The sequence below is a fragment of a genome (assembly GCF_019968955.1).
Source record: "MAG: Porospora cf. gigantea A chromosome Unknown PgA_NODE_13_length_79947_cov_347.407, whole genome shotgun sequence".
Lineage (NCBI taxonomy): Eukaryota > Apicomplexa > Conoidasida > Eugregarinorida > Porosporidae > Porospora > Porospora cf. gigantea A.
Genome location: NW_027151401.1, coordinates 37447 through 64846, shown reverse-complemented (window position 1 = coordinate 64846; position 27400 = coordinate 37447). Strand labels below are relative to the sequence as shown.

The 27400-nt window shown below is 55.2% G+C and overlaps 14 protein-coding genes across 29 annotated transcripts; 10 read left to right on the top strand and 4 right to left on the bottom strand.

Annotated features, from left to right (window-relative positions):
* Positions 1-9: 9 nt before the first annotated feature.
* KVP18_001331 (uncharacterized protein) lies at positions 10-1234 on the top strand (the record flags this gene model as incomplete). Of its 2 annotated transcripts, XM_067951245.1 has the most annotated exons (2): positions 10-1031; positions 1060-1234. In XM_067951245.1, 2 exons carry the CDS (start codon positions 10-12, stop codon positions 1232-1234), a joined length of 1197 nt encoding a protein of 398 aa, XP_067812793.1. The 2 variants fall into 2 exon arrangements, with proteins under 2 accessions (XP_067812793.1, XP_067812794.1); XM_067951246.1 differs by lacking the exon at positions 1060-1234 and having other exon boundaries at positions 10-1053.
* A 257-nt stretch (positions 1235-1491) lies between these two features.
* On the bottom strand, positions 1492-2946 carry KVP18_001340 (uncharacterized protein; the record flags this gene model as incomplete). Of its 2 annotated transcripts, none has more annotated exons than XM_067951264.1 (1): positions 1492-2946. In XM_067951264.1, one exon carries the CDS (start codon positions 2944-2946, stop codon positions 1492-1494), a length of 1455 nt encoding a protein of 484 aa, XP_067812811.1. The 2 variants fall into 2 exon arrangements, with proteins under 2 accessions (XP_067812811.1, XP_067812810.1); XM_067951263.1 differs by having other exon boundaries at positions 1492-2877.
* KVP18_005113 (uncharacterized protein) lies at positions 2945-4516 on the top strand (the record flags this gene model as incomplete). Its single annotated transcript, XM_067949474.1, has 1 exon — positions 2945-4516. One exon carries the CDS (start codon positions 2945-2947, stop codon positions 4514-4516), a length of 1572 nt encoding a protein of 523 aa, XP_067812845.1.
* Positions 4517-4622: 106 nt separating this feature from the next.
* Positions 4623-5909, bottom strand: KVP18_001326 (uncharacterized protein; the record flags this gene model as incomplete). 2 transcript variants are annotated; one of them, XM_067951235.1, is made up of 4 exons in its annotated part: positions 4623-4732; positions 4762-5204; positions 5253-5556; positions 5669-5909. In XM_067951235.1, 4 exons carry the CDS (start codon positions 5907-5909, stop codon positions 4623-4625), a joined length of 1098 nt encoding a protein of 365 aa, XP_067812783.1. The 2 variants fall into 2 exon arrangements, with proteins under 2 accessions (XP_067812783.1, XP_067812782.1); XM_067951234.1 differs by lacking the exons at positions 4623-4732; positions 4762-5204; positions 5669-5909 and having other exon boundaries at positions 5249-5524.
* A 159-nt stretch (positions 5910-6068) lies between these two features.
* Positions 6069-6753, top strand: KVP18_001327 (uncharacterized protein; the record flags this gene model as incomplete). Of its 2 annotated transcripts, XM_067951236.1 has the most annotated exons (3): positions 6069-6098; positions 6129-6653; positions 6682-6753. In XM_067951236.1, 3 exons carry the CDS (start codon positions 6069-6071, stop codon positions 6751-6753), a joined length of 627 nt encoding a protein of 208 aa, XP_067812784.1. The 2 variants fall into 2 exon arrangements, with proteins under 2 accessions (XP_067812784.1, XP_067812785.1); XM_067951237.1 differs by lacking the exon at positions 6069-6098 and having other exon boundaries at positions 6162-6725.
* A 46-nt stretch (positions 6754-6799) lies between these two features.
* On the top strand, positions 6800-8659 carry KVP18_001334 (uncharacterized protein; the record flags this gene model as incomplete). Its single annotated transcript, XM_067951249.1, has 1 exon — positions 6800-8659. The coding sequence occupies one exon, from the start codon at positions 6800-6802 to the stop codon at positions 8657-8659; it is 1860 nt and encodes a 619-aa protein (XP_067812797.1).
* A 1-nt stretch (position 8660) lies between these two features.
* KVP18_001335 (uncharacterized protein) lies at positions 8661-10823 on the bottom strand (the record flags this gene model as incomplete). Of its 2 annotated transcripts, none has more annotated exons than XM_067951250.1 (1): positions 8661-10823. In XM_067951250.1, the coding sequence occupies one exon, from the start codon at positions 10821-10823 to the stop codon at positions 8661-8663; it is 2163 nt and encodes a 720-aa protein (XP_067812798.1). The 2 variants fall into 2 exon arrangements, with proteins under 2 accessions (XP_067812798.1, XP_067812799.1); XM_067951251.1 differs by having other exon boundaries at positions 8661-10733.
* KVP18_005115 (uncharacterized protein) lies at positions 10813-11418 on the top strand (the record flags this gene model as incomplete). Its single annotated transcript, XM_067949476.1, has 1 exon — positions 10813-11418. The coding sequence occupies one exon, from the start codon at positions 10813-10815 to the stop codon at positions 11416-11418; it is 606 nt and encodes a 201-aa protein (XP_067812847.1).
* A 545-nt stretch (positions 11419-11963) lies between these two features.
* KVP18_001352 (uncharacterized protein) lies at positions 11964-12977 on the top strand (the record flags this gene model as incomplete). The annotated part of the gene is made up of 1 exon (XM_067951286.1): positions 11964-12977. The coding sequence occupies one exon, from the start codon at positions 11964-11966 to the stop codon at positions 12975-12977; it is 1014 nt and encodes a 337-aa protein (XP_067812831.1).
* A 5-nt stretch (positions 12978-12982) lies between these two features.
* KVP18_001320 (uncharacterized protein) lies at positions 12983-13817 on the bottom strand (the record flags this gene model as incomplete). Of its 3 annotated transcripts, XM_067951221.1 has the most annotated exons (2): positions 12983-13441; positions 13470-13817. In XM_067951221.1, 2 exons carry the CDS (start codon positions 13815-13817, stop codon positions 12983-12985), a joined length of 807 nt encoding a protein of 268 aa, XP_067812772.1. The 3 variants fall into 3 exon arrangements, with proteins under 3 accessions (XP_067812772.1, XP_067812773.1, XP_067812774.1); XM_067951222.1 differs by lacking the exon at positions 13470-13817 and having other exon boundaries at positions 12983-13363; XM_067951223.1 differs by lacking the exon at positions 12983-13441 and having other exon boundaries at positions 13461-13817.
* Positions 13818-14392: 575 nt separating this feature from the next.
* KVP18_001318 (uncharacterized protein) lies at positions 14393-19845 on the top strand (the record flags this gene model as incomplete). Of its 5 annotated transcripts, XM_067951218.1 has the most annotated exons (9): positions 14416-14437; positions 14466-15682; positions 15711-16224; positions 16251-17137; positions 17166-17254; positions 17282-17743; positions 17772-18293; positions 18323-18459; positions 18488-19845. In XM_067951218.1, 9 exons carry the CDS (start codon positions 14416-14418, stop codon positions 19843-19845), a joined length of 5208 nt encoding a protein of 1735 aa, XP_067812769.1.
* A 132-nt stretch (positions 19846-19977) lies between these two features.
* KVP18_001351 (uncharacterized protein) lies at positions 19978-20846 on the top strand (the record flags this gene model as incomplete). Its single annotated transcript, XM_067951285.1, has 2 exons — positions 19978-20334; positions 20361-20846. The coding sequence occupies 2 exons, from the start codon at positions 19978-19980 to the stop codon at positions 20844-20846; spliced, it is 843 nt and encodes a 280-aa protein (XP_067812830.1).
* A 404-nt stretch (positions 20847-21250) lies between these two features.
* Positions 21251-21496, top strand: KVP18_001322 (uncharacterized protein; the record flags this gene model as incomplete). Its single annotated transcript, XM_067951226.1, has 1 exon — positions 21251-21496. The coding sequence occupies one exon, from the start codon at positions 21251-21253 to the stop codon at positions 21494-21496; it is 246 nt and encodes an 81-aa protein (XP_067812777.1).
* Positions 21497-21608: 112 nt separating this feature from the next.
* On the top strand, positions 21609-27395 carry KVP18_001341 (uncharacterized protein; the record flags this gene model as incomplete). 5 transcript variants are annotated; one of them, XM_067951266.1, is made up of 10 exons in its annotated part: positions 21609-21683; positions 21711-21780; positions 21818-22168; positions 22195-23520; positions 23549-23672; positions 23700-24789; positions 24818-25045; positions 25074-25733; positions 25760-27053; positions 27082-27395. In XM_067951266.1, 10 exons carry the CDS (start codon positions 21609-21611, stop codon positions 27393-27395), a joined length of 5532 nt encoding a protein of 1843 aa, XP_067812813.1. The 5 variants fall into 5 exon arrangements, with proteins under 5 accessions (XP_067812813.1, XP_067812814.1, XP_067812812.1 ...); XM_067951268.1 differs by lacking the exons at positions 21609-21683; positions 21711-21780; positions 21818-22168; ... (2 more) ...; positions 23700-24789; positions 24818-25045 and having other exon boundaries at positions 25068-25733; positions 25760-27214; XM_067951267.1 differs by lacking the exons at positions 21609-21683; positions 21711-21780; positions 23549-23672; ... (3 more) ...; positions 25760-27053; positions 27082-27395 and having other exon boundaries at positions 21793-22227.
* Between the last annotated feature and the right edge of the window lie 5 nt (positions 27396-27400).

The following is a 27400-nucleotide window of genomic DNA, read 5'->3' as shown; positions in this document are numbered from 1 at the left end:
AACGCCGAGATGGACTCCAGAAAGTACTCGCGTGATCGCGACAGCCGGGCCAACGGTGATCGCCCAAGTGGAAGCTACCGACGCCGCAGTCCTCCGAGGGGGTCGCGGGAAGACAGGCCTAGGCACTGGAATGACCGTGTCGCCATGGACCGGCGCTACCGCACCCCCGAAAGGCAAACGAGTCCTGAAAGGTATTGGCGGCGGAGCCCTCCACGAAGGGCTCGTCCAGAGAAGGTTCTAGCTCGGCTCGACGTCACCGCGGAGCATAACATGCTCTCTATACAGTCAACGCCTGTGGGTGGGTTTTCACAGAGGTTGGACGGTAACGTGACGTTCGACGACTGCAATAAGGCAACATTCGTGGAGCCAGAGCTGCCCCTCCTCTATAAACTCGCTCATCGATTCACACCTTTTGATAAGGCACCAACCAGGGCGGATTTGGACCACGTCGTTACGGCTATGGCGCACGAGCCTGCCACTAGAGGCGACGTGGTGGATTATGAAGACGCGGGGAACTGCGTATCTTCTTACGACGTGGTCAGTTTCAGGAACAACATCAACAAGATATGTACTGCCTGGGCATGTCTTTCTGATACGTGGCATGTGGGCGTCGTCCGTGTCGGTCTTGACAAGGAGGGCATGGTGACTTCAGTTCCGACTGATGTTTGTCGCTCCGTTATCTTCTTGGACGTTCGGGACATCCGAGAGGAGTCCTCGTTCTTCCAACCCGAGGTGCACTATGCCGCCTTTATGTTCGAGCACGTTTGCACTGGAGGCGACATGGATCGCTTCAAACATCCGCTTGCGCAGGCAGCTCGTGACCGCCGAAGCTACCCTAAGTACCAGCAGTGTTACAATGGTGTCTACAGCGTCAACATGGCCTTTGAGAACAGCGCGAGCGCGGAGGCGGAGCCCCTGAGGCTTCTTATCGGCGCTGAGATCGACTGTTTTGATTCCGAGACTGGAGAGCCACTGGAGTTGAAGACAGCGTCGTTTAAGCCCTCTTCTGCAGAGCCGCAGGATATTCAGGGGTGGGATGCAGGGGCTGGATAGACACAGGCGGCGCTATTGTCGGTACTACGTACAGTCGAAACTGGCGGGCATCCAGAAGATCTTTGTTGGTCACCGTGACCCTTCCTTCGAGTTACGCAAAACCGAGTGGTTAGCACTGGACTCCCTACCCGATAAGTTCTCGGAGTCGTGGGTATGTGACGAGTATCTCTACGTTCCTTGATCCCTTCCAGACTCCCCAGTCGTGTTTTGGCTTCCTGCGGACTGTGGTGGACTTTCTGCGGCGGGAAGCGCCCCTGGATGAGCCCGTCGTGCTCCAGAAAAAGAAGGCCGGAAAGCAAATCACTCCGAATAATACCTACAGAGGGCAGCTGCTCCTGACCCCCGACGCATCTCAACAGGGCCGCGCGTTTCACCGCAGGGTGCAGAAGATTCTGACGAGTTCCAACTTACGTGCCTAGTTTCCAACGATTCACTGCGTCAGCTGGCTTGTTCACTGATCAGCTCCCTAGCCCGCGCACACAGCACATCCCGTAAGGATTCCCTTTCGGCACGAATGCGCACCGTACCTTCGACGATCTCGGAGCCCAGACACTTGTCTGTCTTGTCTTGAGCGAACGCCTTAACAAGGGGTTCGAGCTCAAGTTCTGTAAGTCCTAGGGATTCAGCGAGCGGCGCGGCGTCGAGCTCCTCGTGCATCCGGTAGAAAGTCTCAAAAACTAGGTACTGTGCTTGAGCTCGCAGATGGACCATAAGAGGAGCAATGAAAAAGTCTTGATCCAAGGTGGCTCTCAGGAAGCTGAGGGAGTTCTCAAGACTGTGCTCCGAGAACAGCGCCAGAAGGAACTGTGAGTACGGGTCGGTGTGCTTGAAAGACACACGGGCAGCCAATGCAGCAACCGCTGCACGCTGGTGGGGTTTCTTGCGGAGGAAGAGCACCAGAACGGCGTAGTACTGGGTTAGATGCGGAGCGTAGTACTCCACTGTTTTCAGGTTGCGCTCGTGTACCAACACGTCCAGTAGGTCTATCCATTCACTCAGTTCGGGAATCTGCACCTTGAAGCTGGAGGAAGCCACATAGCGAGGAAGGAAGTAGCGAAAAGAGGCCCATATCGCCCAATGCAGCAGCCACGTCTTAGCCTCAACCGCCTCCAGATTCCGTACAGACGGAGTTGACTGCAGTTGCATGTCTACAGAAGCCTCCAACTTGACAAGAACTCTAGCGATGGAATGCGGAGACGCAGAGTCGGCCTCGTGGCAGGCTTTTGAGTGCGAGGCAGCCTCCAACAGCTGGGAGGGGTCTCCGAGCATGGGCAACGAGGCGACCAGGTATCCCCAGTAGAGCTGCTGCTCCGTATAAACGCTGACCTCGTCCGTGATATTTTCAAGCACCACGAAGATGGCGAAGTCCAGCCATTTGCGCATTACGGAGTACTCACCGCGCTGATAGAAGAGTCTGACCCACTTCGTGAACACGTCGAGAATCTCCACGCCGAATGGAGGAATCTTCTCGGAATTACTCCTAGCCCAGTCGGCCACCCACGATGAGAGCGGCTTGGGACCGCAACTAGCCGTCCGCATGGACATGCAGGCCTTCAGGAAGGGGCCAAGCTGGGCCTCAAGCGGCTCGATGGACTCCGACGCAGCTTGGAACCTTCGTTCCGCTTCCTTATCAAACGGCACGCCGTACTCCGCATAAAGGGAAGACGGAAACGATGTCAGGGCCAGAATTTGCGTAAGCGTCTCCTGCGCCTCCTCTGTGGTGACAACGCCAGAATTGCGAAGCGCCAATGTCAAAGGCAGCACGAGCTGGTGGTCAAGGCGGGACACGAATTGATCTGCGAGCCGCAAGCCACACTTCGACATAATGACGATTTTGAGACGCGTCTTGCAACTGAGCGGGTTTCTGTGGCACCTGACCACGCTGGCGTCCATGGTCGCATGTCCTTGGACCAAACCAGAGGAGTCCTTTGGTGCGGACGTGCTTTTAGACCTGGTTACCAAGGACTTCTCCGCTGTTCAGTACTACGGACCGGTCCCGAAGTCACCTCTGCCTGTAGTTGGCGTCGCAGGCCTAGTTGTCCTTTTCACGTCGCACTCGATGGCGGCGCTGTTTGTTGGTCGATGCCTTATTCTGGATCGGTTCGGCTCAGCGATCGCGGCTGTGAGTAAAGCGCTGCGCGCGTATTCCTTTTCTTCATCCGCCGCTTTCGAACTCGCAATGACGAGCTGTTTTCATATGACTTACTACTCCTCCCGCCCACTTCACAACGTCTTCGGCGCTATTCTCAGTATGCACGGTTGGGGACACTTCGTCTCGTACGTCCGGCGGCCCTCTCACGAATGTGCAGTCAAGGCCATAACGTGGTGTTCTCTGGTCGCCGCCTTCATCCGAGTAGACCAGGCACCCTCCACGCTAGCGATCTGTGCTGTAATCTTTTTGATCAGCGGACTTGCGCCATTTCGCGCGGCAGCAAGCCACTGTCTCGTGTTGGGGGTTGTGGGCGTAGCGCTGGACACTGTGTACTGGTGGGGCACGCCGCATCACGTTCTGCCAGTGGTTATGCCGGAGCTACAGTCGGTGCTATTCAACCTTCGCGGGTCTTCAGAGTGGGGGACCTCGGCCTGGTGGTGGTATGGTGCTAAGATGCTGGACATGCTGGACCCGATTTCTCTAGCAAGCCTCGTTCTCAGTCTGCCCCAACTCAGCCGAGACTTTCTAAGCGTACCCAACCGCCTTTGGTTAGGGCTCCCGCTTCCAATCTCGGTGGTGCTCCTCTTTGTACCTCTCACGTCTATAGCTGTAATGTCGTTTCTTCCACACAAGGAAGCTCGATTCGTCTTTCCCCAGTTGATTCAGCTCGTTTCCATTGCTGCCATTACACGACCTGTCATAGCATGGCCTCTGGTGCTGCTGGGCTTGGCGAAAACCGCCCTCAAAGTCGTTTGCTCCGTCTTTGCCTACCCTGGAGGGTGGGCCGTAGCCGCACTACTGGGTGCCGAAGGAAGATCGTACTTCCGAATCCACAGATGGGTGATTCGGGTCCTGGCAGCGTTGAATCTGATTCAATGGAAGGACTGGGCGTATCTTGAGCTACAACCAGCAGCTCCGCCTAAACTGGCGGTGCTATCCAGAGACGCCGCAGCCACAGGCGGCATTCGCTTCCTCCTTGAGGGGATACCATACGTGATTGAGAGCCCCCTGTGCGACCCGAAGACGCTTATGGAAGGGACAGCGCCGAATTTCTTGTTTGAATCTCCTGACCTGTGGGCAGCGTGCGGAGATGCGGACTGGGTTCTCGGCCCGTGTGCACCTCCTAATTTCATTCAAGTAGCCGACGTTCCCGTTTTCGATGGACTCGATTTCATATCTCTGACCATAAAACTGAAGTCTGCCGTGAAACTGTACGTGAAGCGCACCAGTGCATCAGCGCGTGAACCACAGATACGCCCGGATGCAAGGGGATTTAATCCATCTGCCACTGACCAACAGCTGCCAACCTGAATGGATTGCATGAGCGGCCCTTGAATACGAGCATTGCGACATCCATTTTGATTACAGGTTAAAAATTCGTTCCTAAACAGCAAAGCTGGACCAGTGTGTGATACGGTCAGAATCTGGGCTGCAGGTCCTCAGGGATGTTTCCTGCCGTCCACTTCTGAGGGTTGTACTCCCATCCTTCTTGCTGCTTTTTGAGTAGCTCCTTTTGCTCCTCGGAGGCTGGACTCTGGGGACCCAGCAGGTCGAACTGAAACTGTACAGCGGCTTGGCCAGTCTGCCCGCCAACGAAGTTGGATTGCGGTGGTGATGCTTGGTTGGTTCCCGGCTGGCCGAAGCCTCCTGGCTGGCCAGTTGCTGTTTGTCCAAAGCCTGCTGGTTGTCCAAAGCCTCCTGGCTGGCCAGTTTCTGTTTGTCCAAAGCCTGCTGGTTGTCCAAAGCCTCCTGGTTGGCCAGTTGCTGGTTGTCCAAAACCTCCTGGCTGGATAAAGTTGGATTGTGGTGGTGATGCTTGGTTGGTTCCCGGCTGGCCGAATCCTCCTGGTTGGCCAGTTGCTGATTGTCCAAAACCTCCTGGCTGGATAAAATTGGATTGTGGTGGTGATGCTTGGTTGGTTCCCAGCTGGCCGAATCCTCCTGGTTGTCCAAAGCCTCCTGGTTGTCCAAAGCCTCCTGGTTGTCCAAAGCCTCCTGGCTGGCCAGTTGCTGTTTGTCCAACGCCTCCTGGTTGTCCAAAGCCTACTGGCCGGCCAGTTGCTGTTTGTCCAAACCCTCCTGGCTGGCCAGTTGCTGTTTGTCCAAAGCCTGCTGGTTGTCCAAAGCCTCCTGGTTGGCCAGCTGCTGGTTGTCCAAAACCTCCAGGCTGGATAAAATTGGATTGTGGTGGTGATGCTTGGTTGGTTCCCGGCTGGCCGAATCCTCCGAATCCTCCTGGCTGGCCGAAGCCTCCTGGCTGGCTAGTTGCTGTTTGTCCAAAGCCTCCTGGTTGTCCAAATCCAAATCGCGAGTCTCCATTTTGGTTGATGCCTTGCATAGAGACTCGCTGTCTAAGCACTGTTGCCTTCTGCTCGTCGAGGTCCCTCTTCAGCTCATCCATAATACGTCGCAATGAAGTTAAACTGGGCAACTGACGCTTGCGGTTCGGCGGTAGCTGCTCACAGAATCCCAGCACGTTCATCTCGTTTGTCAGCCGCTGCTCAAACCGATCCGTCGCGATAACCTCCAGTTCGAAGGGAGACTTCGCTGCATAATCAACAAGTCGGGCCTCCTCTAAGGACATCTCCACACCATTGATCAAAGGTTCTCCATGCTGGAAGATTGGCGAGAGTTTCCAGGCCACCGATGGCCACGTCGAGAGAAACCGGAGCATGTCGTCACTGACATTGGCTCCCTGGCTCATAGAGCCATTATGTCGATTAGGAGGTGGTTGAGAGCTCTGGGCCCTCCTATTGGGTTCGTGCACAAAGTTGCACCGGTCTCCTTTCTTGCAGCCGCCCTGGTAGTGATAGAACTTGCAGAGCTGGTCTCTCGGAGGCATTAATGCGCATTTGCCGGCTAAATGCGCAAAGAACTCACTGTGGTTGCCGGCGTAGGCAGACCCTCCCGCCTTTAACCGCAGATAGCACCTTTTGTAGCGGAGCTTCCCTACGACATGTTCGATTTGCCCGAGAACAATCGCTCAGTGGAGCTGACCGCCGACTTGGCGGCCCAAATCGAAAGAACCCTCAAGCTGGAAGACTTCGTGACGTTCTACGGGCTCAGAATGAAGTGCCAGTCGGTACAACCAGTCCACAGGTTGACCAATTCGGGTGCAGCGCAGGTAGTGTGCGCAGGTATGCAAGAATGCGCTCTTGTCGACGATGAACTGCAGCTGTGCTCGAACTTCGAGCTGGACGCTCTCCACCCTGATGAGGGATCTCTTCTGCAGGTGAAGGCCAGCGCCGTCGCCGAGTTTCCTGGCTTCACCGTGCAGTCAAAGGGCACTTGTTTTCAAATGAAGCTTTTGCAGTCCCCAGACATCAACGAGGCGTTGGAGAGATGCGATGGGGATGAGCAGTGCGCAGGTCTTCATGTCTCCATCGAGAAACCCAGACGTCAGATAGTCAGCACATGTCATAAGGTGACTCAGGAAGAAAACGAACGGGTAAAAAGCTTGAATGTTAGGCATTCAGAATTCTGCACTTCTGGCACGCTTTCTAGTGGTGAAAGACTCTAGTAAAAGGACTGAGGAAGCAGACCTGTAAACCCACACAAAAACCAAATATTCAAAAAAAATACCGATAATATTAAATGCTGCGACGATCAATTTGCACCTTGGGATCCTTGGCACTAGCAGCCGCCGCAGCAGCACAGCCAAGGCTAGACTTGTTTCTGGTCCAGGACCTCTCCTACTCCTTCGCAAATGACTTGAATGTGTTAGAAACAAAGCTGCCCGAGTTATTGGATTCTATAAAAGAGGACTACCCTGGTTCTAGGTTCGGGCTGGGTTCCTTTGTTGACAAGCCTGTTGAGCCTTTTGGTTACTCAATTTCAGAGGATTACTGTTACCGACTGCATTACTCGCTTCGCGATCTGAAGGACATAGCAGACCTGCCGTCCGTCCTCAGCTCACTTGAGACATACTCAGGCAATGACTGGGAGGAGAACCAACTTGAAGCCTTACTGCATGCTGTTCGGGCAGTAGAGACTGGGTGGAAGTTTGAGGAGGACCGGGTTCCTATTCTCATCGTTTCGACGGATGCGGGCTTTCACAGAGCAGGCGACGGCATGTCAAAGGCTCAGTCTGTTTCCTGGACAGGCAACTCCGGAGGGTATGATGTCGACTGTTTAGGCGAGGACTACCCCTCTGTATCGCAGGTGGCTCAGGCCATTAACGAGAAGGATGTGAAAGTCATCTTCCTGGTGTCTCCAGATCTTGTGCCCTATTACGAGAAGGTGAAAGATGACATGGGCGTCGATGGCGTCGTGATGGACCTGCAGACGGACTCGTCCAACATAATTAGCGCGGTTCGTTCCGCACTCGACCACCTGAAGGCTACCGCGCTGTTGGAGCACGCCCCACTCAAAAATGCACATGGCTTTGGCGAAACCGCTGCTAGGACCATACGATCGAGACTGGCCAGCGAGGCAGGGCAGCTTGCCGCCGAGCATGAGTTGAACTCCACGGGATTCACTGACGAAGAGCGGCAGCAGCTGGAAGCGAACGCCCGAAAGTGGAAGTCTGTGCGGAAGGTGGTACGAGATCCTCAATCCGTCCAGTCCGTACCGAAGGTCACACTGGACGATAATGGCAGGCGTATGCTGAACTGCCCTGTGGTGGCGAAGAAAGATATCCGCTTTGAAGTGGTTCTGGCCCAGGACGCTTCGGACTCATTCGGGGATGATTTGCCTAACATCCAGAAGAATGTCCCAGAGGTTTTTAGATTTATTCAAGAGCAGTACCCTGACTCGAGATTCGGACTTACAGCTTTTGTTGACAAGCCTACTGCGCCCTTCGGATATGCAGAGGCCGGAGACTACTGCGCCTCTATGCGAGTCGGCCTCACGGCCCAGATAGACAAAATACAGAGGTCTGTTGACACGCTTGTCGTTCGTTCAGGTCGGGACTGGAAGGAGGCTCAGTTACACGCCCTGATGCACTCCGCCTATACTAAGAAGGCCGGGTGGAACTTTGACAACGACTACTACCAGACCTTCCGCATAGTCGTGGTGTCCACAGACGCAGGTTACCACAAAGCTGGAGAGTCGGACCTCCCTCCAAACAATGGGGATCGCAGCCAGGACTGTGAAGGCGAGGACTACCCGTCCATCGAGCAGGTCCGAGATGCTCTGATCTACTTTAATATTTACCCCGTATTCATGGTTACCGAGCCGGTGAAAACCATCTATGAGGATTTGCTGAATCATCTCAACTTGCCAGGCGTGGTGGTCGAGATTGACGACAAATCGGAAAAGTTCGAGGAGGCTCTGATTTCCGCGCTGAACAACGTCTGCCACGCCTACTTCCCGAGTAAACCCGTCTCTTTGGAGGACCACGCCTGTTGTGTGCAAGATACTGGTTGTGGGTGCGGCGGTTGCGGTGGCGGAGAGGGCGTTAACATATACCTCGCCCAGAAACCGAAGTTCATGAAACTGATTGTCGAGAACTGATTTATGGATCTTTTTCTAGTAGTCGGCATTCCCGCGCCGTAACGTACATGTATCTACAGACGCCTCGCAGGAGGTTTAGCACTGAAGTGTGCACTTTGGGGATGAACGCCTCCCGAATAAAAACCTTGCCAGACGCACCCTTCATGTGCTGATCGCAGAATGTTTGGAAGTACGACTTGTCCATGGATCGCATGCGCATGTTCAGCATCAGAACGTCAGCCCTTGGTGGGAACACGTTCGGCGGCATGGATACCGGCGCAGCGGTGTCCACAGGACTGAGGCCGAACACGCGGGAGTACCACAAATTCGTGTATATCGTATGCCGGCTACATATGCGCTCGGCAACTGTGTGAAGGGAAGCGGGATTCCAGTAGTCAGGCACGTCTACCCAGGAAGCTGACTTGATGCCTTTTCCCTGCAGGGCTGCGAAGACCTTTGGGTGGCTTCCGTCAACGATCTCGATTATAAGCGCCTTGTGCATTACAGCTTGTCCAAGCGACACCAGGCAGATCGCGAGTTCGCAGTCCATCCAATCAGCAAATGACGCCGTGCATTGGCGGCGAACTACTGGCTTCATGTACCAAACGTTCTCTAAAGCCGCCAACGGGACGTTGGGGGGCATGTCGAACATCGTCACGTTAGCAATTACCGGGTCAACGCAGAGGACGTCGCCAGTTACCAGGTAGGTGGTGTAAGCGACGCGCTCGCGTAGTGTTTGGAAGCACGCGACGTCCATCTGCGGTCGGCTAGCCAGCCATCTGGCTCTGGCCGGCGCGAGTGGAGCACCCTTCGAGGTTAGCCAGTACTGAAGCACCATGTCTTCCCAGAGGTTGTACTCCTCCATCACGCGCAGAACATGCAACCTGAATTCGACCAGGACATCCGCACTCCAACCAATGCTGCACCAGACCTGCGCCACCGTTGCCGACGCGGCGTTAGCCAGCAACATGCTTCTCATGATCATCATTCGGTACTGACTGATCTGACAGAGAGGCGCCATCACAAAGCGTGCCGGGTTGGCTGGGGTGAAGACCTCAGTCGTCTGCGCCAGCAGTTCGGCGAAGTCGCAAGCGCCGTAACAAAGGTGGACCTCCCCAGCCATCACCTCGGGGTCCAGAAAGCTTACGTCAGAGATGGATTTCCATCCTGGTGACGCGCAGCGCTGAAGGGTCCTCTCCAGCATGACGTCCTTTGCCTGTCTCAAGTCAGACTGCATCCACTTCAGCAAATCCAGGTCATAATGTACACGGTGCAGAAAGTCATCTAGGCTGTAACCCCTCCGGTTGTAATAGTTTACCATACCTGCTGGCATTGTCTCCGCGACGTCGCAGTCGTGTATTATGCGAGTAGTCACGGCGTCGGGGTCACAGCCCTTAGGCCAGACTACCTCATTCAAGAACTCCTGGTCCCAGCGAACACACTCCACATTGTCGCGACTTAAGGCTCTGAGTAGGTCCAGGTCGTATTTTTGTCCCGCGTCTGGGTGTGATACAAGCCCGTCGACCGTCTTGACAGGATGTCGCCGGCCTCGTTTCAGCAGGCTCTGCTCAAGCAGCGCAATCTGCGGCGCGGTGTGCCGCCCCATCCGTCTTGCATAACGTAGACAAAAGAGAGCCAGCTGGACTTCCTCTGAGATTTCCAGGACGTTGCCCATCAGACTCCAGGCAGAGGTGTCATCGGGCTCTAAACAAATGGCCATCAGGGCGTAGGAGAAGAGGTGCTCCCAACGTTGGGGGTCGAGAATCATGGCAGCTACTAGCGTACGAAAAACGCTGCCTATGCCGGCGGCGAGAGGGATGTCCACGACTTTATAGTCACAAACCTCCCTAGTTGAGAGCCAGATCAGCTCCTTTGCGCTTGCGCGGTGTGGTCTCACGACCATGGTGGGGCACAGAACCCAAATAAGATTGGCAATGAATCTTGACCACGGGTCATCTGTGAGTGCCAAGAAGTCTGGCGCGGTAATGCGGAGCGCTTTCACGGTTTCGTGGATGCCGGCGCATAGGATTTCCACACTCACCTCAGGTCGCGAAGGTACGAAGGCCTCGCCTTTGTCACGCAGAAACCTAATCATTTTGTCTACACAATCACTGGAAGGTGACGCCTTCGTCGACGGAACAAGTTTTCGAAGCTCTTTCAACGCCTCCTCCACTATGGGGTTCATTTTGCCGGAATGGGAAACTTTCAGTCTAAAACTGTCGACGAGACGATTTTCGAACTGCGTCTGCGAGCACGCGAGCTGGTGGGTCCCCGTAAAGTGGAATACGAAGCATACCGCGGCGAGACGCTGCCGCCGCACCGAGAAGCTCGAGCTGCAGAAAGTGCAAGTGAGTGTCGAGACGGGAGGCGAGGAGGACGCCAGAACTCACGCCGAGAACGTCGTTCAGAAACGAGACCAAGCACACGCCCTCGAGAGGCTGGCGTCGCGGCTCGAGAGCAGCGCTTGCCGCCTGGACGCTGCCTACAGATCCCAGCAGATGACGAGCGAGATCAGCAGCGCCGTGCCTAAGCTGGCGAAGGCCCTGCGGGTGATTGATGCTGGTCGCGTGACCGACAGTTTCGAGGCGTTCAGTGGGCTCTTTGAAGACTTGGACCTGAACGCGAATTGTGTCAGCAGCGCATTAGACCACACGACGAGTAACTTGCAGGTGGAGCAGGTTGAGCAGGTGATTTCCGAAGTAGTCAAAGAGGTTGGCGCCGCCATTGACGGCGCCGCTGTTCCCAAGGACAGTAAACTAGAGTGCCAAGAGGTGCTGTGAAGCTACCAATTTCCCGTCACTAGAAATGTGCGAGCCTAATTTGCATGCCAAGAGTGCTCTGAGTGGGGGTGCACTCTATGAGGCGCGTGTGTGTTGGGAAGTGATAGACGTACAGAGGGTTGGACCCATTTGATGGATGGCAAAGCTTCTGTAGACTGCCCAATGCGCCTGGAGACCAGGCCTAAAAGAAATATGGTCGGCAGGTGGTTTGTTAGGGGCAGCTTGCTGGGAGAAATTTGGGAGAAATTTGGTCGTAGAGAAGTGTCCCTGCGAGGAGACATTTTAGACAGCCGAGATCGCTCCGTTCAGAAGGAGAGCTGCAACACAGACAGTGCCTCGAGTGTCCCTGTACTCTGACGCAAGAAGGTATGCTGATGGACAGTCAGCATGCTCTTGAGATCAGCGACGCTAACTCCCTCGGAATACTGTCAATCAGAGTCTCATTCAAACTCGGCGTGCGCCGTCAGAGGAGGTCAGTGAAGAGGAGGTCGGTGATGCTCCTACGACGAGCCGTGCGCTTGAATGTCGCTAACTCCAAATTAAATATGTGCCAAATCGTCGTCGCTGGGCCACGAAAGAAGAAGCTGAAGCTGGACGTGGAGCCGGATCTCGAAAGCGATTTGAGGGGATTCCTGTCGGTTCTGAAAGGCGGCATCGACGAGAAGACGCAGCGGCTGGAGAGCCTCCGCGCCGCATCGACTTTTCCGTTGACCAGAGACGGATTCCTGCAGCCGGCAACCGCGGCAAACATAAGACCACGCGGTGTAAACTTCCAGTGCCAATCGTGCGGCCTTCCTTGCAACAGCGCAGACGAGAAAAGGCGCCATATGATGATGGAACACATAGCTCCAAGGGCTGCGGATGTCAAGCGCAAGCTGGAGGCCTACCACAGTCAGCAAGGCAACAAGAAGAAGGGCAAGGTGCGCAGCTCGCTCCCCGAATTGTCATCTCTGCTTTGCGTGCAGGCCACCTCGACACTCCCTGCATGGCCGACGCTTCCAGTGTGGGAAGACGCAGCCTTTGGACCATCATCGACTGATTCTGGAAATATGATCCAGAGCCTGCCTAGCGTGTGTGTGCCCTACGTGGAAGGCCAAGGCGTCCGCGTTGGTGAGTGGGCCGACGAAGGTGACGTTGCGGTGGAGGAGGCGGACAGACTATGTGCGCTCTGCCACGAAGAGCTGGGTGTAACCTTCAACAAACGGTGGATCCTCGACGGAGTCGGGGTTTCCACGCGCCCGACACCTGCTAATGAGGATGTCATGGCGCCGATTCTGCTCGCAGACCTACTAACAGCGTTGCATCAAATGCCTAAAGGCAGCAGCCAGCGTGCGAAGCTAGCAGATCGTGTGGCCGGTTTTTTAGAGACCATACAAGCGCAGCCAGAGGCGCAACAACGACATCTGTTCCAACGAGTAGCAGGACACATGAACCCAGATTTGAGAATATTGTGCGACACAGAGCTCCTAGATGGTGCGGACGTCCCTCCCACCGACACGAGATCGTCTGTCGTTCATAGGCAATGTCTCGAAGCGTGGCGCGCACTCTCGCCGGTTTAAAAAGTTCACAGGGACGGCTGCCGCGATCCTGGCTGACTCTCGTTGACACCGCTGATCATGGTGTTGGCCTTCTGCACTCCCTCATTCATCTTGAGCATGATGGTACCGCCGGCAGTGTAGATCTTATTCTGAGTGTTCTCCCAGAATTTCTCATCCTGAACTTTCTCCGCTGTCGTGTTGACGGCCTGCTGCATTGCGGTAGCTGCCGACTCCAAAGTCTCCATCACTCTGCCTTCCTGCACTGTGGTTAAGGCGGCCTCTGCCGTCTCGGAAGCCTTCCCAGCCACGGACTCCAAGAGACCCATAAATCCGGATCCAAAGTTGAACATTCCTGTTTGGGTGTCTGCGTCTGCGGGTCTAGACACGTGGGGACGTTCTTCAGGCATCACGGCCGGGTCTTGCTCACGTGCAGTGTCAACGTTCAAAGCGGGGGGCTTCTCGGTTCCCTCGGTCTCATGCTTCAGCTGGTTTATCTTTATGCTGCTAGCTCACCAATGCTCTGTAATACGTAGCAGCCTTAGACGTGTAGCGGTCTCTTAGCGTGAGATCCACCAGCCCGTGTTGCTTGATGAAAGCATCCCACCGCGAGTTCCCCCCCTTCTCCATCTTAAGCATGTCCTTTGCCTCCCAGGTGTCCATTGAGCAGCTGCGTACAAAGGATACATGCACGCCGAGAGATCGGTGAATGCCGGTGCACATGATGCACACGAAAATGCCATGGGACACCGAAGCCCATTGCGGGTTGGTCATGCTGCAGTCCGCGCACTTGTTGTTCATGCTGTCTGCGGCTATGAGAGCGGTACGCTTAGCCTCCACTTCCTGATGTGAGATCTTGGACATCGAACTTCAATATAAGGTTTTTTGGAAATGGCTACGGAATGCTGAGTCAGCGCGTGGGGGGGCAGAGGACGTAGGCAGCTTCGTTCATGGTCATTCGGAACAGAGGGCAACATTCGTCGTTGGCGCGCCCACATCCGTTTTTAGAGCAATCAATGTTTTTTTCTGGCTTGTGTGCGTTTGTGTGTTTGTGTGTGAGTAGGCTGTGTGAGGGAGGAATCATCCTTCCTCAAGCATGATTCGGGGGACAAAACAGGACGCTTCAAGCAAAATTCCACCTCCCTTTGAGAAGGGATTTGTGCATCTGAGACTTTTCCTGTCGCTAAGAATTGATAACACAACCACATTGGAAGGGCTCATAGTGCTAGGGATTGAAACCCTGTTCAATATTTACTCATTGGTTTTGCGGCCTGCTACATTCACGACGAGTCCCTGCCTTTCGGTGCCCTCTCGAGACTCCAGATTCATAACATTATCGGATAGGGCTTTTCAACCGCCTTACGTTCCACAAGGCTTCAGATGTCCGTCTCTTCTGGCGTACGATCACCAATGAGTTCATCCTCTGTTACCGATGTCACATGCATAAAAAAAGAAATCTGTCATGGAGTTCCGCTCAGCAAGGCGTGAGCACGTCAGATTGGACCAACGCAGGCGAGTTGGAAGACTCCCTCAAACCCCCACCCATCTCCCTTCCGAAACGCGAGCACCCCGAAACCGCATCTTTAGGCGAGAACCTCTTCCAACCGTTGAATGACTTGAGAAGTTGTATGACTCTACCTTCGGAAGAGCCTACCCAGGTGCCTGAACCTCTGGTTGGCTTGCCCGCCACCCATCCGTCTTTAGCTCTTCGATGGCCAAGGCCCGCGATTTCGGTTCCACGGTCAACCGATGTCAGACGCCCCGATTTGCAGCGATCCTCCGAGGGGTTCATTCGAGGTTCTTACCGCCTGCCATTGACGCAAGAACCGCTGGAAAGCGGGCCAGTAGTCCCGGATGAAATGACTAGGCGATGTATAGCTCTGAACACACTAGAAGGTCACTGGACCCAGTTGATGTCCAGGGGCGACTTCAAAGCAGTGCGTAGAGCCAAGGAGGCGACCCTACCGGATGTTGCCCATTTCGGGCCTGTCATTGCCGAGGAAGAACTTCAACTTGCGCACGTTCAGGAGGCGCAACCGCCGCCAGCAAAATTTCGAGACTCTGCCAAAGAGCAAGGGCGCATAGTTCTTGAACCCCTAGGCTCCGAAGAAGACGACGCCCGGCCGTCTGAGATTGCCCGGTTTGCAGAGGATTCGGTGCTACGCGCCGAGAGACTTACGACAGAGGATTCCACTGATGAGACCGTCCTCTTGATTGATGAACTGCAGGAATCTTTTGTGATGGGTCCCAATGTCCTACACCGAGGTGCATCCCAAACTTTCCAGCCTCACTCACAGACTGAGTCACAAACTGAGTCGCGGACTGAGATAATGAGCGAGGACTTTCAGGTCACGCCCGCCGCAAGAAAATTCGTTGCTGACCTCCGACCTGAGTTAGCGAGCTGTGCTACACTCGACCCAGAGCACTGGGGCATGGATGTGCTCCGGGATATGGGAATGACCCGGGAGGAGTTCCCCATGGTAACTGCGGAAGTGGCCACGGTGTTACCTGTGGACGTAGAACAGACTGTGATGCTCAGCAAAGGCCTGAGACGCCTGCCGGAGAAACCTAAGCCTGCGATGCCCCCTCCGATTGCCACTGATGAGCGGCGCCGTCGCGGAACTAGCGCACTGCTGGGGGTTCCCACTAAAATGATTGAGACGGAGATTCGTGAGGAGGAGACCACTTCCTTACAGGCGCTCAGGCGAATGTTCAGCCCAGATGAGAACGTGAGTGATTCAAGGAAATGAGAGCCAGAGGCCTCCACCGCTGGACAGGCTCTTGGCTTGCCACAGGGTGTTCAACCTCGGACGTAGCCGAAAAGCCCTGTACTACGAGGGCATTGACGAAGACAAGCAGAACATTCTCCATCTCAAAATCGACAGCGGTCTGAAGCCCGCGTCAGGATCAACGCCGCGCGCTCGCGAACATGAGGTAAACGTGCATCGCGGTCAAGTATGGAACGGACTTACCGCCTCAGCTGACGCCTTCAACGACATGGAAACGGTGGCGATCACCAGGCGCCATCTCGGCCAAGGAGCTTTCTCGCTGGATTCACTCGGCCGGTACCTCACCAAGCGCAAGGGGCAGGGCCGTCCTGTGGCAGCTGCCCTAGCCTTCAAAATGCGCGGGCTGTCGGAGCGGCTACCGGACTCCTACGTGGCCTCTGAACGGCCGGGGAGGCTGGAGGACAGCTGGGAGGCTGTGCCCCTGGAGGAGCAGGTGTGGGACCCATATGCACAGCCTAAGTGCTCTCTGGAAGAGTTGGCCAGTGAGTGTCGTGGCGACTCCATACAGTGCGGCTGCGGTTGGAGGTTGAGGAGCGCCAGCTCGCGAAGGTCCGGGAGCAGGAGTCGTGGGAACGCATGAGGAGGCAGAACGAACGGAGATCCGCTATTCTAGATAGAGACAAGGCCAAACTCCGCTCGCAAATGGCCAAGCACGAGCAGCTGCTGGAAAAGAAGCGACTTCGAGAGAGAACTCTGATTCGTCAAGTGCGTTCATCAGACGCCTCAACGCTCCTCAGAAGACTTCGGGATCTCCACATGCTGGACCCACAAATTCATGTGGACGACACAGATATGCTGGACGAGGAGGCTCCCCTGCCTCCGGTGACCTTCGGGGAGGTGCAGGAGTTTCTGAAAGATGAGGTCGATGTGGAACTTGCATCAAACGTCAAAGCGGCAGAACGGAGTGTTGTCTCTTTCGCTCATCCTCACGAGGCGCGGCCCAACTGGGTCCGAACCAGCTTCAACCTGGTGGCGGTGTTCAGCTCCATCACGGTGATCAGCGGTTGGACCCGCTCCAATGACGGCATCGTCTACTGGGCCGAACTGAAGGCGGCTGGCCTGCTGCTTTGGCAAGCACCGCCGCACAGAAAGGAAGACGGCGCACCGATCCCTCCGAACACCAGCACCGTCAGCCGTAATTTGGTGTTGGCCCTCTACTTCCTCCCTCACCACCCCCCCGTGGTTTGTCGCCCCCCGCCTCAATGGGCGCAACGGCTGCAATTCGATCCGATCTACACTATTGTGGGACTAGACCTCAATACTGGCGGGCCACACCCTTTCAACATGGAAACCTCCTCCGTGCAGAAGTGGATCCGCAAGGATCATAAGTCCCGACGACGATCTGGAAAGCGCATAGAACTGGATCTGGGATACCTCTTTCCACTTAGTGGTTTGGTGGGCGACACCAACCCTACTCACACAGCACGGCCACAAGAAATCACTCGACCTAATCTCTGTGGTATTGTACCCTGAAGTGGCAACGGAAGCTTGGTCCGCGATAATGGCACGTGTGTGAGACGCGAAGCCCTGGCAACACAGATGGTTCAACTTGCAGTATATCGACCGCTGCGACCCTAGCAACCGGGTTCACCCAGGACTTATGTATTCCATGTGGCAAACCAAGGCACACACGCTTCATCTTGATCGGTATCAGGTGACGACACGAGATTTAGAGGCTCTGCGACGTGCTGCCAAGCTGGAAGACGCCCATGGGATGCAGCACCACACCTGGGAGAATCTTTCGATAACCCAAGCCGGATTCACGCCCGACAGGGCTCCTCTCTATTGCTCTCTGCTGGACGAGACTCTGAACGCGTTCGACAACGTATCCACGCTAGACCTCTCGTACAACAGACTGACCATGGAATGTCTCAATGCGGGACTTACCAACTTGCTCTTACGGAACCCGCTAAAAGCGATAAGCATGCACCACTGCGAGCTGGAGGACGGAATCGAATGCTCGAAGCTCCTCAGGGGCGCCCTTGGCCTGGAAATTATAGAGTGTGCCCGTCACAGCTGCCTCATGCAGTCTCTCGTTCAATTTCCTGGGGTACAAATTTGTGAGAGGGCTGAGAGGGCCAATCGAGGGTGCCCACCTGCGCGTGGTGCAGCTCAACAACAACAACTTTGGGGATGCTGAGCTCACAGCGCTGAAGGATTATCTGTACAATGCAAATTCAACTGTGGAGGTCTTGGACCTGAGCAACAATCCAGGCTGTCCAAAGCACACCATCGACGACTCGGGCCTCAGGATGGGCGCGAAGGTGGCTGAGGACTCAGTGGCCTTACGACATTTCTGCGAAATGCCTTTTCCGTCTTTGTTCATTCGACAGTGTAGAGTGGCGCGTGAACGATTGGAGTCATTTCTGGAGCGGATGCCGACCCATATGACCACTCTCGATTTGGAGCGGTGTTCCGGGTCGTTACAGTTTCCGATTCCCGAGAAGCGCTTGGACTTGTTCCGTGTAAGCCTAGTTCGTACCGGTATCATGGCCTACTCGTTGCTGGACCTGCCACCCCTGGTCGCCTTCTGTGAAGCCACACGGCCGTTGTGGGGCTACGAGACCTTTAAATATCCAGCGTACTTGACTTGTCTGAGAACGACATCAGTGATGTCCCGCCTGCTTGGCTGGGGGACGTCTTTTTCGACCTGACGACGACCGGCAGGCTGCTGGAGCTCCGATTGAACAGCGCCGTGCTAACCGCGCCCTTCTTTGGTTGGTTGCAAATCGCCTTCCCACGCAGACAGCATCCAAGCTCGCTGCCTCCGAGAAAGCAGGTTCGGGACGCTGCGGGTGTTGTATGTGACAGGCCATCTGATAGACATGGATTTTTTGGCGAGTCTAGGCGTACTGGTGGCCCCGTTTTTGCCTGGGCTTGTGTCGATCTTTGCTGATGGCCTGTCCGACGACCAGAGAGGCAAGGTCTTCCCCGTTGTACATCCTCGCAGACCTGTCCTCCGCATATTGGATCGCGGAAACGCAGCTTACGACGCCGTCATCGATTCGGTAAGAGCACTCTACGGGGTGGAAGCCGCGGTTCCTCGCGCTACTGTCCTGGCGGAATGGAGCCGGGTGGAGCCTATTCTCCACGAGCAGAAAGAACAGGTCCACAGGTACGAGGTGAGGATCGCCGCGGAGGATGCTCGGAAGACGTTGGAAGGGGCCCTACAGACCCTCCGAGGTGCCCAGGAAACGCCCCGATATGGGTTTGACGTGCGGGACCCGACCAGTTACGCGAGACTGCTTCCTGGGAGCCCAGAGAGTCTACTTGCCCATTCCCTTCACTACCTGCGCCACCGAACGCTTGGACTCCACCACATGACGTTCACTAGAAATCCGCTGGACGAAGTACTGTTCTTCCTGCAAGAGCGTCACATTCAAGTTTTGGACCTGGAGTGCTGCTCCGCAACGTCCAATGAATTCTATGCCGGTTGGAGGGCTTTGATTGAGATCTATGGGCGAGATCCAGGCCTGCACTTGGCCACGTTGAACATGTCACGTATGCACCTGACGCCTGATGACATCGGGGACTTTCAACTGCTCCTTCAGTACATCAACATTACGGCTGATCAGCTCGACCTGTCCTTCAACAACCTGAGCCTCACATGTGAGAGCGACTGCTTCTTCATTCTGAAATTCATCCGGACTGTTAGCCCACGACGCTTAGTGCTGGACTGCAACAACCTAGGTGACCACGAGTTGTCGGCTCAACTGTTTGTCAGCCTCCTTCTGGAGCCTCACCAACGGATGGGCCTGGGCGTGGAGGTGTTAAGTATGGCTTGCTGCTGCCTGGGCTCCCACTTCGCCGGCAGCGTGAGATCGGCTCTCGATGACGCCGTCTACCCAGGGGGCGGTTGTGATCCTGCTGTCTGGTCTGGCGTGTCGACTGTTGGGGTTCAACAGAACATTCTGTCCCTACAACAATCGCTCTCTCTTGCGGGAAAGCTTTTGGAATTCGAAGCGTTGAAGACCTTCTGCATTGAAGGGAACCCAATCCAGACAAATGTCGCGGGCGAACTTCGACAGGCCATTGGTGGCATGGCTCCTGAGGAGCAGAGGCGGGTACAGTCGATCATTGACTGGGACAGCGAGTGTGTGTGATGTACCGCTCTGCAAGTGCAGCGTATCTAATCTGAATTCTTGTGACACCTAAACATGAATATGAGGTGGGTCCTTGCCATATCTTCGGCAAGCGCCCTCAAAAACGTTGGGGGGAACATATATGACCAGGTTATGTGGGTGCCGGAGGTCGGTGTCATGTACGGTGATCAGCTTACGTTCACGCTGGGACCAGTGAGGCTCGATGACGTGTCGAACGTGCCTAACTCGCCCCTCCAACAGCCCCCCCTTTCATCATTCTTTCTGCTGGAAGTATCGTTTGACCCAAGCTTGGAATCGTCTACCTACGTCGATGAGCTCTGCGAGTCTACGAAGAACCAGGATCTGGATATCGATAAGATGGTGGAGCTACGTAGGCTTTTCGAGAACTTCTACCTCATAGAGCGCTGGAACGCCGCCAAGTTCCAAGTGGGGAAACAGGCGTTGGAGGGTAGTGAAGTGGTACCCCACTTGTTGTGTCTGCGCCAAATGGTACGTAGGTTGTTTCGCCCACACAGGCATCGGTCAACGACGAGCTCGTGGACGCCACTGTGCCTCTCGGCATGACGAATACCTCACAGCAACTTCCGTTTTTCTTCGGACCACGAGTGCGACCTTCAATCTGGGTGTCACCAGACAGCTTCGCAGTGGCAGGTGTGATCAACGACACAGATTCGGAGTCCATCCTCGTGTGGACGTGCAGGCTGGTAGATGGAATCTCGGTGCCTGCCGTTTGCGTCCGTGACGTGTACGATACGTCAAAGATGGAGGTTTCGGCGTTGGCGTTTGTTGCGTCTGAGAATGACCTCGGCAATCCCAGCGTGAATCGGCAACCGTTTGGCCCCAGAAAATTCATATTGTCTGTCTCGACACACAAGGCGTCGAGTTTTTTTCTCCACATCACCGAAGAAGCTTCCAAAATCAAATGGCGCAGAGATCTAATTGGGATGGGCGGGGTGATTAATGTTATGGTGGCGGCGAAGCGAATCGAATCAACGACGTGAGCCTCAGCAACTCGTGACAGCAGAACCACCACCACCACGACGACTACAACGACGTCGACCACCATCTCGACGACTACGACCACAACCGAGCTTACGTAGGGCCCCCAACTCGTTGTCTCACCTCTTTCGCAGAACCACGACATCAGAGTCCACTACCATCACGGAGGAGACCACTACGACATCCGAGGGTTGCATACCGCTGGTGCCTGGCCATGGGGCACTCTGCAGAACCTGTCTGGACCCGGCCAACTCCACTCAGTACCCGTGCGACAAGCAGAACATCTGCAGCGAGGGGTGTTTTCCAAGCCCCCCAGCAAGGAGCGCAGATCCGAGAGCTTTGGAGGTGGGTGCGGTAGAGGTCGGACTCTTCCCAGACTGACCATACAGAGCTCCTTGTGACCACCATGGATCCGTACAGCCCCTCGTGCCTGCTCCACGACGTCAAAGGCGTTCACTACCCGGTTTTCACCCAGTTCCAGGCCGATGACGAGTACCTCTGCCAATCCATGTGTCTGAGGGTCACCGAGTGTAAGATGTTTTCGTTCTGGCCCAGCACCCTGCATTGCGTGATGTACAATGTCATCGAACTAGCCACGGACTACCTGGCCATCAGCGGATTCGGTAACAGAAACTGCAAGCCGCCGACGTAGGTCTCGGTGTTTACTCTGGTCATATGCTTCCAGCACCTCAACGACGACCGCCACCACAACGACCACTGCGTAGGCAGCGTTTGGGCTTGTACACAGTGACCCTTTTACCGATATGACTTGGTGCATAGGAAGCCTCAGAACGACACAGCTCAATGACGACGGCGTACATGTATACGGAATTCAGTCGGTGAGATTCTGATGGGAGGGAAACCAGCTCCGTAACCGAGCTGTCGAGACCTTCGCGCACCGCCGATACGAGATTCCCACCACGGGGTTTGGCATGAGTAAGCAGGTGGATGACGTTCTCTTCATATGTGGCAGACGGAGACTTGCAATGCTCGCCTGGCAGTGATTTTCCTGTCGTCTGCCTGCTGCTGGGCCGCTATGACGATCTCCTGTACTCTAACGTGGTCGAGGATCCAGCCGCGCTGGACGACTGTAGAATCTTCGGTGAGTGGAAGGAGATGCGCTTTGCAAAGGACTTCTACCGAAATCGTGTCGACAACCAGCTCACCGACTTTGACGCCTTGACCATACACACCCAGAGCCGCCGCAAGACGATTATGGTAGCCGCGCTCAACTCGCGCACACAACAAGTGGGCTTCCTCTTGGCAAAGACCGCGGTGGCTAACGGCTATACTACCCTGAGCCGCTTGACACAGGTCATGCGTTGTGAGATCTGGGTGGTCGGTAATCAGTTTCGTACACTTCTTGTGTGCCTGCGGCTTTGAGCGCGCAGTATGCCGCTTCTAGCGTCCTTCGGTTCGTGACCGACAGCAAATTGCTGGCCTGCGTTCCAACATCACTCGGCGACGCATCTCTCGTCAGATGTTTTCACATCTCCCTGCCTGAAGAGGGGTTTTCAGATGCCCTGACAAGCGGCGAGGTGTTAGGGGCTCTCTTTCCGACGCACCCGGGAGTCCTGCAATATCCCATTCTCTTCAAAAGGGCGTTTGTGGGCATCTACGACTCTATGAAGGACGACAAGTGCACCGTCATCGATGAGAATTCAGTACAGCAGGACAACGCGAGCTGCAATTTCACATTCAGTATAGTCTATGCCGAGTATATGGGAGGCCAGTGGATCACAGCGAACCAGTACCAAAGCCAGCGACTGCTCGTCATTTGCGAATCTGGACATGGCGTGGAGTCCACTACGTCCGTTGCCCCTTGCGAGATTTGCCCCGTGGGCAGCTACTCAGCGGTGGACGGCAGTATCCGCCTCTGCGTGACGTGCGATGGAGAGCTGACCACACTGCAAGCGGGGTCAACGTCTGAACATGACTGTGTATGTCTGGCAGGCCACCAGATGGGCGATACCGGCCATACCTGCGTCCCCTGCCCTCCTGGCACTTACAAGGAGCGTCCTGGACCGGAGCCCTGCTCAGGTAGCTGTCCTACACTCTCATCCACGGATGTCGAGGGCGCCGTGACTCCGAATGACAGGCAGTGCACCTGCGAGGCTGGACTCGCGGTTGACCCGTCCGGAGTCTGCGCACGATGTCCTGCAGACTTCTACTGCGTCCCTACCGAGCAGCAGCCAGTTCCATGCCCTGCTGCCAAGCGTAGTTTGCCAGGTGCTTCGAGCGTTGATCAGTGCGTATGCCCTGAGGGCTACTACACCCGACACATTCCCAAGGGCAGTACTTGCATTCCGTGCGGTAAGGGTTTCTACAACGATAAATGGGGCGCTGGGTCGTGTACGGCCTGTCCCAATGGCTCCAGCAGCCCTGGGCAGGGCTCCACGAGCGAACTCAACTGCTCGATATGCGCGAACGGATTCTTCTTCTACAACAACTTTTGCTCCCCCTGTGAGGCCGGCTACTTCTGCCACGACGCCAAAGTACAGCCTTGCGCCCCGAACCAGACGTCGCCTGCTGGATCTTCCAGTCCGTCGCAATGTATGTGCGACATGGGGTATCACTTTGTGTTTGACCTCACGAGCGGCGGTTGGTGCGACTCGTGCATGAGGAACTCTTACAAGGAGACCGTCGGTAACGCCGACTGCGTATGGTGCCCCACCAGTAGGCATGATACACGGTACCCACACAGACATGATGACAGCCATCAGAGGATCTATTACGCATGAGGACTGCTATTGCAAACCTGGATTCGGCATCTACCTGCTCGACACCTGCGAGATGTGCCATGCTGGAGACTTTTGCTCAGGCGAAACGTAAGCCAGCAACGGAAGAGTACACAGACTTCCTGAACGCTGTCCCTATGGAAATAGCAAGGCAGGCAGTAACTCGCTAGCCGACTGCCACTGTCCAGTCGGCAACGAGGTTGCAACGACCGGAGGCTCCTCGCAGTGCACACTGTGCCCTATTGGCACGTACTCCGCAGACGGAGTAATCTGCGAGGCGTGTCCAGCCATGAGTGTCACCAAGAGCACAGGCAGCAGCAGTCCTCTAGACTGCTACTGCCAACGCGGGTACCAACTTCGGGATGACCTTTGCGTCGAGTGCAATGAGGGAAACCTTCGTAGAGATTTCTACTGTCCAGGCCACGTGGTCCACAGATGCCCAATCAACTCTCGCATCCCCAACGGTGTGAAGGCGCCTAAAAGTGCTGAACAGTGCCTTTGTTCTTTTGGATACGAGGTTGACGAGGACGGGTGCACTGCCTGCCCTGCGGGGTCGTTCAAGGAAGCAGTGTCAACGGACCCTTGTGTACCTTGTATTGCAACGATGACAAGCGATCCTGGGACCACACATTCAAACAGGTGCTACTGTCCAGAGGGTAAGTACCTCGACGACACCACGTTCATGTGCCTTCGCTGCCCAGACATGGCGGTTTGCCCCGGTGGATTTAATCGCTACCTTCACGATTTGGCTGACGTTGCGGACCCGCTGGAGCTCCCTCTCTTAATTCGGCACATGGAACATGCCAAGCCCATCCCCATGCAAGGAAGCTACTTCATGTGGACGTCGGACCCGTTTTCCATTCACATGAGCCACTCGCCTCTGCGGCTGGCTGAGCTCCACTTTGAGATTTCCAACCTCCATGTCATCGTGGCTGCGAATCCGGGTGTGAGCGCTGCCGATATCAGGTCGGGCATCGAGGATGAGTACATGGTTGAGCTCAATAAGTTGGACTATTTCATTCGGTTCTCATGGAAGATCGACCGGAAGATGCTAGACTTCGACACATATGCCTCCGACCCCACGTACGTGGTGCACTGGGTCGTGAACGACTGCGGACACTCAGGGTGTCTCGGCACTCAGGCCAACGAGTGCGGCGTAGGATCCGGCGGGCTGCTGTGTCGAGCGTGCGCCAGCCGGTATTATAGGGTGGGCCAGCCGCTGTGTCCTTACGCAGACGAACAGCTACGACTGCACTAAGTGCCTGTTCGCTGAGACACTGGCTGTCTTCGTGTACTTTTTTGTCATTGGCCTCTACTCGATGCTAATTTTTCTCACGCAATACCTCAACGCCCGCGGTGCTCAGGACCGCGTGGCACTGCACTCAATCATCTTGAAGATCTGCTTCGGGTATATGTCACTGCTCGGACGGATGTTTGTCCTACAGAATGAAGCGGGAATTAAGGTTAGCAGCGACTTTTGAGACCATGCAGTGGCCTGGGGCTGTGTATCCGGTGTTTCGGACCATCCGGTGGTTCACGGACTTCCTGGGAATTTTCAACTTCAACGACATAATGCAGGGGCTGGGGTACTGCGTCCTAGAGACCTTAGACCCCTCCCACTCCTTTGACTATTACCGGACGACGGAGAGCGTGCTCCTTTTCATGGAGCCTATCTTTGTGTCGCTTGTGGTTACCTGCGGGGCTGCTCTCATTTTCATCGTTGCCGCCCTCGTCTCAAGACGGAACAGCAGAAAGAAGCTGATGATCATTTCAACCATTCGAGAGATAGGCGAGCCTGAGCTGGCGAACTCACTGCAGGCGGAGATGGTTGAACAGCGCGCTCTAGGCCTTCTGAGGTACCAGAAGGCAACCAAAGAGACGTCCCTCACTATGCTACATCGCTTCGCTGAGGACATCGTCTCCTTCTACGTCGTCATTGCGTTTTTCTTCTACAATGACCTCGCTAACAGGTCCTTTCAGATGCTCATATGCAGGCCAGTGACGGATGGAGTAACCTTGATGGACGTTGCCTCTCAGACGAACTGTGTGTGGAGCAACCCCAACTTCGTTGCCAACTTCTGCTTGGCTGTACTATCAGTAGTCTGCTACGGCTTCGGAATCCCAGTTATATCTGCAGTCGCGCTCTACAAGGTAAGCCTCCTTTGACTTGGACACAGAATCGGCACACTCTCTTCACGCGCAGCACACTTATCAAGTACGGCTTTCTCTCGAACGGCTACAGCAACCGAGCCTTCTTCTGGGAGTCCGTCGTGTTCGTGCGGAAGTTTCTTTTCGTAGGCATCAACGGTCTGGTCGTCAGCGCTTACGGGAACACGATGGGAACGCTGATGCTCGGTGTCGCATTCCTGATTTTACACCAGCTGGTTGAGCCCTTCGACCTCCGTCAGAAGCGGCTGTTACACCGGCTTGAACAGTTGATGTTCGTTGCCTGGATAACTACCAGCGCTTGCCAGATGCTCATCGTGGGGTTCAACATCCGCATGGAGATTAACCTATTGGCTCTCGTGTGCTTGGTGGTTGTGAACGCGGCCTTCTTCTTCACCGTTGCCGGATATTTGATTCTGGCGGCCTGCTCATGGGCGGCAACGGCACCCAGTCTCGGAAAGTTGCCAGTCCTGCGGACTTTCGGGATCTGGTGCGCTAGTTTCGACGAGTGGATCAATCGTAAAGAGCCGTGGGTGGTCTACCTTCCCGACTTGGATGAGCTCCTGCTGGTGGCAGCTCCCGCGCAAGGCGGCAACCGAACGTATTCACTGCGCGACAGGGACGTGTCCTTCTACGACGACATCCTGAACGCCATCAACAACGTGTACACTACGGGAATGGACCTCCAATTCCTCCCCACCTGCTACTTTGAATTCGTGGTACGCTGCGTCCTCGCGCGTATTCTAACACCCTACAGCTGGGTGGCCAAACATCAAACCATCAGAGACCTCGTGAATGCGGACGTCGTCACGTTTGTGGAGGGTTTCCGGCGGGAGAAGGCAGAGGAAACAGAGTGGCTCGCCGAGGAGAAAAAGCGTTTCGAAGAGGAGATCGCTTGTCTTCTACAGAATTCGGATCCGTCCATAGCGGAGACAATCATTGGACTGGAAGGTGAGGATAGACCAGCTGCTTTCTGGAAGCGAATGAAAGAGCGAACGAACATTCAACCGAAATCGGTGCAACAGAACGTTTCCATTTTCGATGTGGCTTTCATCTCTAAGGAGGCCTACGAAATCGACGGCATCACCACTGAATGTCTGTTCGCGTTGCAGGCCCAAACGAAGCAAGCCACCGAGTACCCCAAATGTGTACAGTCACAGCTGTGCTTGGAAAAGTCGTTGCCGGCGCTCAACGTCACGCTGTCAAACTTCTATACGGAGCTGCACTTCTTCAGTCAAAAGCCTAGGCCGCATTTGAGAGCACAATACTGCATGTTCCGAGCTCTAAAGAACTGGCGAGAAAAGAGTGAGTCTAGACTCATGAGATCACACAGAGGCGATCAGCGACCTTCAGGTCACTATCGAGGCACTAATCGTCCAGCCCGCAGTTGCTCCCGCACTCACTTCCTCTCAGTCTTCGTCTTCGGGGGGAGAACTTGCAGCGGAAACGCCTTCGCATCGATCTAGGGCGTCCGAGGTGGATGAGGAGTCCGATCCTGCTGTGAGATTGGTCAATAAGGAGATTCGGTGGGTCACAAAGAACCCCAAGAAGTACATGGCACGCAGCTTTGATCTGGCGAAGCAGGAGCCCCCGAAAGATCTTGATAAACTCGTTGAGATGCTCACAGGCCCGCTTTCTGGAACATGATAACT